At 40.4% G+C, this 9,273-nt stretch overlaps 1 protein-coding gene across 1 annotated transcript in view; it reads left to right on the forward strand.

The window, feature by feature from the left end:
• Positions 1-9,048, forward strand: part of sema3ab (sema domain, immunoglobulin domain (Ig), short basic domain, secreted, (semaphorin) 3Ab) — a 33,156-nt gene extending 24,108 nt beyond the window's left edge. The window contains exons 8-17 of the mRNA XM_015964631.3: positions 1,004-1,118; positions 1,202-1,271; positions 1,354-1,498; positions 1,580-1,799; positions 2,512-2,603; positions 2,696-2,737; positions 3,389-3,546; positions 7,129-7,196; positions 7,836-7,981; positions 8,318-9,048. Coding sequence (XP_015820117.1) covers positions 1,004-1,118; positions 1,202-1,271; positions 1,354-1,498; positions 1,580-1,799; positions 2,512-2,603; positions 2,696-2,737; positions 3,389-3,546; positions 7,129-7,196; positions 7,836-7,981; positions 8,318-8,845 — 1,584 coding nt within the window. The 3' untranslated portion in view covers positions 8,846-9,048. The remainder of the gene's footprint in view (positions 1-1,003; positions 1,119-1,201; positions 1,272-1,353; positions 1,499-1,579; positions 1,800-2,511; positions 2,604-2,695; positions 2,738-3,388; positions 3,547-7,128; positions 7,197-7,835; positions 7,982-8,317) is intronic.
• Positions 9,049-9,273: the final 225 nt, after the last annotated feature.

A 9,273-nucleotide genomic window follows, 5' to 3' on the forward strand; every position in this document is an offset into this window, starting at 1 on the left:
ACGCAGTTGGTTACCCAAATCTTAAAGACAAATATGACATCAAAATCTGCACTATTGTCCTAATAACAAGTTTGACTTCCATGCCCAGTTTTGCACTATTTCATCTAATCTTTAAAAAAGCAGTTCCCATGTCCAGCCTTAACCTTTGGTTCAACTGCACATCACGCCTTCTTTATAACAGCCGTCTTTATTAGTCAGAATGTCAGGAATTTGCTGTCTTCAACACAAGACAGACTATTCATTATGCAAGTTGTGGTGTTAATTTGAGCCTATGCATACTTGTAGAAAGTCTAATTTACTGTCATAAATCAGCAGACGTGGAATGCATTTGTATGAGCCAGGCCTTTCTGCGCACTGTGTTTTGGATGCTGGAACACAAATGCTATACTGTGAAGCAGGAAGGGTAAAATAGTCATATTTCTGCTTGACATCTAGAAGGCTATTAACCACCATCAATAGAAGTTAGGAGAAGTGAAAGTCAATTTTTCATTTTGCCATTAACAAAGATGCTGTGTCAGGAAAACAAACCAAACATCTTCAGTAAATAAGACACTGACAGCTTCTTAAACAAGTTTGTTCAAGGAGCTGTTCGTGATTTAAATAGATGTTTAGCTAAAGAAAATGAAAAACACATAAGACAAATTGGTTTGTGATGAAATCCACTAACACATAAATCAGTCACAATGGTATGTGTGCGTTATCAGGTAGGCGTGAACGACGTCGACTGTGGCTTTGGAAATAAACTAAAATGACTTCAAAATGTTGTCACAAGCCAAACCAATCATTACAAGTTATTACAAGTTTATGTATAACCAGTTTTTCACAAAGGAACCATTAGTAGACCTTGGCTCTTTCATTTTGACTCATGTCTGTTTTAACACAGTTTTTATCGAAACATCTAACGTTATGTTTATAGCGTACATTAACAGTATAACAAGGGGAACACGTTAGTGTAATCTATTTACTTTTGCTAGTTGCCAAAAAGTAGTGTTTTGCCCATCAGAATGACCTTGGGGGTCACAGGAGCCTGGTCAACAAGTGGACGACCTTCTTGAAGGCTCGACTGATTTGCTCCGTGCCAGGCAGTAACGGGATAGACACCCACTTTGATGAACTACGTGAGTTACAACTCCTCATTCTACTCAGGTTCAGTCAGAAATGTGATACACAATGTCTGTGAATCACTGACCCTTGCTTTCAGAGGATGTTTTCCTTATGAGCACAAAGGATCCCAAGAGCCCAATCGTCTATGGAGTATTTACCACTTCCAGGTATTGTGACCTACTGGAGTTGTTTTTCTCAAATTGTTGATGACGAATTGCCTAAATCTGACTCATTCTATCTTACCCTTAGTAATGTTTTCAAAGGTTCAGCGGTGTGTATGTACAGCATGACAGACGTCAGAAGGGCTTTCCTGGGGCCATATGCTCACAGGGATGGACCAAACTATCAGTGGGTTCCCTTCCAGGGCCGTGTTCCCTACCCCCGGCCTGGAACAGTGAGTTTGTGAATTGATCTTTAAAGTTTCTCTTCATTTATTTTGTCTACTTTATAAAATCAATTTATTTTCATCCCAAAGTGCCCAAGCAAGACCTTTGGTGGATTCAATACAACCAAAGAGTTTCCGGATGAAGTCGTCACCTTTGCCAGAAGTCACCCAGCCATGTTCAACCCCATCTATCCGATCAACAATCAACCAATCGTAGTCAAAACAGACGTGGATTACCAGTTCACCCAAATAGTAGTTGACAAAGTAGAAGCTGAAGATGGCCTGTATGATGTTATGTTCATAGGCACAGGTAATATGAATGGGGAACACATTACACTGTAAACTAAAGCCTAATTTATACTTTGTCAGCTCCGTGAGGGAGAGACGCACATGCATTGACGAGACGTTTTGCTTTCAGACTTGTCCGTCAGCTGAAAAAGGGCGTAGCGCTATTCTGATGTATCCTGCCACCATTAAAGCCACTTATCTGGTCACGATAGTGTATTTACTATTGTGATTACATTGTTTCACTGTTTTTGAGAGATTTTTTTTCCCCTCATTTTCCTCCACCTCTTCATGTGATCGGCACCTCTAAACCCACGTTTCTCATCTTTCCTTTCCACAAATAAAATGCTTGCTGCATATCTTTGTACTCATGGGTGAACAAACGTTCATATTTTCAGACTTTTTCCACGATACGTTTTTTTTTTATCTGTTCTATGTCTGCCGCTAAATATCTCTTTCAGTTTTGAAGCTGCAAAGATGGTGCTGTTGACAAATGAAAACAAGAAGCAGGGTCCTGACCAATCACGAGCTTGCGGTCTCCGTCTCTTTCGATGGATATTTAAAATTCAGGGCATGTTTCCGTCTTCCTCCGCAAGCCCCTTAAGGGCTCTTGCGTCGACGCGTAATGGCATTGCGTGTGTCTGTCCCGATGCAGACGAGAAGTATAAATTAGGCTTAAGGCACACATCATGTTGGGATGTAAAAATGTAGATGTGTGTTCTTCTGTTTCATTCTAGACATGGGAACTATTTTGAAAGTTGTTTCCATTCCCAGAGGATCCTGGCATGACTTAGAAGAAGTTCTATTAGAAGAAATGACTGTATTCAGGGTAAGGATTTCTTTATGACGCAATTATTCCATGGACACTTCACATTCACCAAGAGCTCATCAATGATATATATATATTTTGCTATCTTTTAGAAACCAGTTGCCATAAAAGCCATGGAACTTTCAACTAAACAGGTACTGATGTTATTATCTCTTGTTCTGCTTTCATGACAACACAAACTACTTTTAGTGGTAAATAACAAAAAATGATGAAAACATTTGTCCAAAGTTTGTGCATTGCCAGCACCTGAAAGATAATCCTCTCTCTCTCTCTCTCTCTCTCTCTCTCTCTCTCTCTCTCTCTCTCTCTCTCTCTCTCTCTCTCTCTCTCTCTCTCTCTCTCTCTCTCTCTCTCTCTCTCTCTCTCTCTCTCTCTCTCTCTCCCTCCCTCTCTCAAGAAGACACACCTAGCTTAAGGGCAGAAAGACAGAACAATGACACGTTTGTGAGCACAGTTTAAACACTTTGAGATAAACTGCCTTGTCATCACCCAAATATCTTAATTGCTGGCTTTACTGTGACAGTTAGCTTGTCATTGTAAATGACAGGGATTTAAAAACAAGCAAGCTAATCGACAGAAGGAAGAAAAGAGTTGTGATATATTGAATGCTCTGACTACTGACTTTTGGGCCAATAATTGTTGCATTCCTTAGACACATCTCACCTGAATTTAAATCTGAACTGATTCTGCAAATATAAATATGTATATAAATATATATATAAATATATATATATTAAATAAAAACAAAATCAAAGATATAACGTTTACTTTTTTTCTATTCCAAGCAACAACTGTATCTTGGGTCAGACATCGGAGTGTCTCAGATGCCTTTACACCGCTGTGAGGTTTATGGAAAGGCTTGTGCTGAATGCTGTCTGGCAAGGGATCCTTACTGTGCATGGGATGGCACAGAATGCTCCAGATACTTCCCTATGGCTAAGAGGTATAATAAATCATCATGTTCATACATGTAAAATCCCAATAATGTAGGCTGTTATCTGCTATTGAAACACGTTGATAATATATTTGAATGCTCCTTTTACTTTACCCTATCTGGCCAGGAAGCAAACCACCACAAGTGGTCCAGGATGGCGCCGTCTGTTTGCATGATGTTTATTTATGTATTTACCCCCTCAAACATTTTGAGGGAAAATCTGTTTTAGTATTTAATTAATCTTTCTAGTAAACTTAGATCACAGCTGTCCCTCTCTATGGTCTATTGGTTTGACTATTAAGCACAGTCCATCTATTTTAGTTTGGTTGAAGTCAGTCATTCAAAAGCCAATGCTACATTTTCCCTTCCTCAGGCAGTTTGATGTGTTGTGGGAGTCATTGTCGTTGTCAGTGCATTTACATGCAGCCAGTAACCCTTTTAAAACCCGAATATTCACAATAACCCGGTTCCGCAGGTCCTTGTAAACACCGCCAAAAACCCGGATATGCTCATAACCGGGTTTTTAAAAACCCGGTTACTACACCTGGGGTAACCCTTTTCTAACCCGAATGTTTGGTCGTGGAAACGCATATCGGGATATCCCCATCAAAGCGTGTGTTCTGCGCATGCTCTGTTCGCAAGGAATCTTGGTCTTTTGAGTAGCGAGACGTCTTGTATGCGCCAGAACACCAGAAGTAAACAACAAGTTGGGAGCAACATGGCGAGTCGCGGCACAGCACCACACTTTTGGAGTGAGGAAGAAACTAAAGCTTGTAAACGGGTTATTCTGATCAACTCAGAAACCCGAATACCGACCTTAACCCGATCATAACCCGGATATTGGCTGCATGTAAACGTAGTCATCGTTTGAACTGTGTTGCTGAGCAATTGTGAAGTCGCCCTTTACTGTCATATTTTTCATTTGTGGTTCAAACATAATATGAATGAAAATTAATGTGATCATTTAAACATTAAGGAAACTCTCCATGTGGTGAAAAGCTAACGGGCCCCTTTCTTGGACTGCAGCCTCTATGTCCATGGCAAAGTAACACAAATTCCTCCGTTGATGGTTACACTGGTGTTTCAGTAACTTTATGGCATGCTTGTTCCTTAATATTCACACATTTCCCAACCACTTAGCTTAGAATAACTTTTGGGTGTTATTTTCAGAGAGAACACTCAATACCAAACATTAGTAACTATTGGAACTGACCATCTTTAATAGGATATTTGATCTCAAAAAGCAATTATTCAGTGATTAATTTTTGGAGTTGACCAAATCCAAGATGGCTACCTCAAATAATCAACATTTGCCAACACTGCTAAGTCCATTTCCCAGATGTTAAGATTTGGTATCATAGTAGTTCTGCGCCAACCCTGTGACATATTCCAAGTGCTACACAGGAGGTTTGCTTAAAAAAATAGATATTGATCCATAATTTCATGCGGTAGTTGCTAAGAGTCTTTTTACAATGCATACTTTGGGAATTAACAACTTGCTTAAGTGCAATTTGAAATAATGCTACAGTGAAATAATCAAATAATTGTCTAATGTCTCAATCAAATTAGAAGGAAAGTTATATTGAAACAATTATATTCTCAGCTGGCCTGGGTGGGGGCTTGTCAGTTTTTCTACTTTCAGAAAATAAAGATAAAAAGGAGAGATGCAGCTACTGTTTATATCAGTTAGTTATTGAGGTTGCTGTGTCTCTAGTGAACTACCTGCTATGCCGGCATTTGTAATTCAACAGCGGCTGGCAAAAAGCTCCACAGTTATTTAAAAAACCTAAGCCAGTACACAGGAGCGACCCAGAAGTTATTTCTTGTACCCCTAAGAAGCCATAGCATCCTTTTGTTTTGCTCTAATATTGGGTGAAGCAGGCAAGATGCTAACAATGAGCTAACAATGCTAACTGTGAAATATAAGCAAAGAGTCTACTCTAAAATGATCTGACACCACTTTTTCAACTACTGGATATTACAGTGAAATGTATGTGTGATGTTAATTTTGAGTCAGTCGTGGAGTTTTACTTTCTTTAGTTAGTAATTTAGAACTACAGTATAACAGCAGGATGGTAAACCACAACACCTCCTCTTTACCATTAAACACCGAAGAATGCTAAAACCAGATATGATGATGTACTTATCTATTGATTTTCAACTTGCCGTGTATGACACATATTTGCTTGTCATCTAGAATCTTCTGGTGCTGATCCATAAAGGACAATAACCAAGAAACTCACGGAACAGAAATGAGAGAGTGATTGCAGCAATCAAAATTGACCAAGTCCATCATCCTTGCATATTGTACCTTTAAGATTGCATACTCTGAAAAGGTTTAGATATGTGAAACCTAAGAGGATAAGGTCTATCTAAATTATACAACTAAGTGATGCACCTAATGAAGAATTCAATAAAATCTCTAACATTTCAACCCATTACAGAAAGATGTTATATTGAGGATTTCTACAAGCATCACTTTCAAATTATATTCACTCAAACCTCCCACTGTCCTCATGGGTGACCCCGCCAGGAAAGTTGACCATTGACCAGGATTGATGGTTTATTTCTTGAGATCCACGTGGCAGGGGTGAGGAGTGAGCACCACCTCACCCCTGCCACGTGGACCTCAAGGGATAAACCATCAATCCTGCTCAATGGTCAACTTTCCTGGCGGGGTCACCCATGAAGACAGTGGGAAGGTCAAGCATGGTTAGTTTAGCAACATGGTATTACATACGGAAAAATAATGATGGTATTTGTTCAAGCAATTGACAATCAGATGGAAACATCCTCCAATTCAGCAAAGACAGACTTCTAGTTTAGGCTTTTAATCTTTCAAAAGGCCCTAAAGGTAAATGTGTGTTTTTAGTAATTCAACCCACGTGTGTTTACTGTAAACATGAACTAAAGTCAGCCATGTCTGCAGGGTGAACCAAAGGTGAGGTAGATGTTAGAAGTTCAGTAATGGTAGTAGCGGCGTGTTTGCTTTGTTTGCAACCTCCCACGTGTGCAGTCGTGTGTATTGATTTGAACTTGAGCTGCTCGGTTTTCTCTTGTCATGCCTGATTGGTCGTTTTTTATACTCTTTCATTTAAAAAGCAAAACCAGTTGGAACCAATTCTACAAGTATCCACAAAAACAAGAAATTAATAAATAAATAAACTGAATAAGCAGAAGGTTAAGCAAGGGGTCACAAATCACATGTTTATGTTTTCTCTATAGCTGCTTTGTTTAAAGTTTGCAGAAAATATCCTCAGGGTTATGACGCTAAAAATTCAGATTTTATTAAGCATGTGCACTCTGGAAAAGTGCCAGTTTGGCTGATCAATGTTGAGCTCCACTCTCATTCACACCCTACAATTAAAGCCTTTCTTCTAAACCTTGGGCTGACTGGTGTTTATCTGTTTGTGTTGGCCTGCACAGTCACTGCATACCCGAACCTCGTTCAGAAACACACCTACACTCCAAAAACTTCCTCCAGGCATGTGTTCTCCCTCCTTCTCTCCCTCTTGTTCTCTGTTTCTCTCACACACACAACGCCGGCGTTCTGCCGACTTATGCATTTGCCTATTTTTTGTGTTTCTGCAGGAGAACAAGAAGGCAAGATATCAGGAATGGAGACCCACTCACCCAGTGTTCAGATCTGCAGCACCATGGTACAGTTAAACTGCGTCTGTCCATTCCTGGCATAATCTAAGGAGGGATTTGTGTGTGGTGTTACATCAGTGGGATTTTATAGTGTTCTGGTGGTGTGAAAATTGAGGTTGGTTCATGTGAAACTTATAATTAGCATGGTCAACATTCTTTCAAGCCTCCTCTCTGTCGCCAAGACCTCCTGTTAGTCGCCTTGACACAAAATCAGGATCTCTGTGGTCAAATGTACTCTTACTTAATTTCACATTTGATCCATTTAAACCAACAAGATGAAAGAAAAGTTTCATTGAGAGCTATCAATCTGTGGAGTGGTTGTTCAAATACAGCTGACCGGTCTCACGTCACCCTGTCAGAGTCAAAAGCTCCGATAAGAGCTTCACATACCGAACTGTATGAAAAAATAATCTTCTAGTCACACTCTGTTTTCTTAAGTGAGATTTGCTGTTACAGGAGACGCCAATCCAGGAGATGATTGAGTGAGATTAATGAAAACACATCAGAAACACTTTTTAAATTATGGGCTGTAAAGGGCAGTGAAACATGTCTTTTAGGTTTGTTTGTGTTCCTGTTTTTACATTCGGAAAACATTTCCATAAAAATGTGACTAAATTAGATATTTTTCTTTTTACTCTCTTTTCTAGATGAACTGAGTGGACAGGCGACTCTGCTGGATAAAACTGTGTATGGTGTGGAGAACAGCAGCACTTTTCTAGAGTGCAGTCCCAAGTCTCAGAGAGCCACCACGTACTGGCAGTATCAGCGCTCCGCTGAAGAGCGAAAACAAGAGGTCTCCGCCTCGGCAACTCCTCAGACATTTATCACTGTTTTTATTTCTCATTTTCTAAATGGGTTGAAATACATTTTGCCTCCATAAACAGATAACTGAGGCTTCATCATCATACGGAGACGTTTTATTAGATCATAGCAAATCACATTATCAGAATTCAGTGCCATAGCTGACTCAAATAAAATCAATTTCTTATAATTGAAAAGTGCAATGAGCTGCGTAACTGATTAGATTTTGATGACACAATGACGGTTCAGCGTTTTGATGCGCTGAATTGAATTTCTGCTCTATTTCTATGTATTTACCATCCTGTCTTCTTGCTTTCTAACTGTTCAGATCAGATCAGAGGAAGGCTTCATCCACACAGACCAAGGTCTCCTGATTCGGACTCTCAGCAAGAAGGATTCAGGCACTTATCTGTGTCAGGCAGTGGAACATGGCTTCATGCAAATCATTTTGAGGGTTAACCTTGAAGTCATTGATGCTGACCGGCTGCAGGATCTTTTGCATCGTGGTGAAGATGCAGCAACCAGCGTCCACGCTCAGGAGTTTACATCTAGAGAACCTCCCAATCAAAAGCTTTGGTACAGAGACTTCCTCTCTTTGGTCAATCACCCGACCCTGAACACTGTGGACGACTTCTGCGACCAGGTATGGAAGCGGGAGAGGAAGCACAAGAAGCAGAAAGCTCACCTGGTACAGCAGGTGCAAACACAGCAGCAGCAGCAGCAAAAAGGAGTAGTGAACGCTCAGAATAGCGTGCACATGCAAGGAATGGCATCCAAGTGGAAACACCTGCAAGAGAGGCAGAAGGGTCGCAATCGCAGGACCCATGAGCTGGAGAGAGCCCCTCGCAGCGTCTGACCTGTGACCTGCTGAGGCTTCAGACCACAACCAGATCTCATTCTATACACCTGAAAAACATTTCATTTTGTCCTTCATCATGTGAAAAAGACATCCACCAAGATGGAATGGGATAAAAAAAATTAAATAAAAAACACAACTCTGATCTGCCAGCTGCTATGCTCTGTATGTGGGCAGCCATGTTTAAGGTACCACAGAACAGACAACCGCAGGAAACAGGATGTTGAGTGTCATCCACGACCATTGGGACATGTTATGTCAGCTGGACCTGAACTATGCAGAGGGTCAGAGGTCAACCAGCACAAGACCTGAACACAAAAAACCTTCTACATAGACACCACTGACTTATTTGTCGATGACATTGCTTCATGGTGTTGTAGTCAGATGTTTTTCTTAGATGACCGCATACCTAAAATAGAAAGAAAGGA

This window comes from Nothobranchius furzeri, chromosome 4 (genome assembly GCF_043380555.1).
Source record: "Nothobranchius furzeri strain GRZ-AD chromosome 4, NfurGRZ-RIMD1, whole genome shotgun sequence".
NCBI lineage: Eukaryota > Metazoa > Chordata > Actinopteri > Cyprinodontiformes > Nothobranchiidae > Nothobranchius > Nothobranchius furzeri.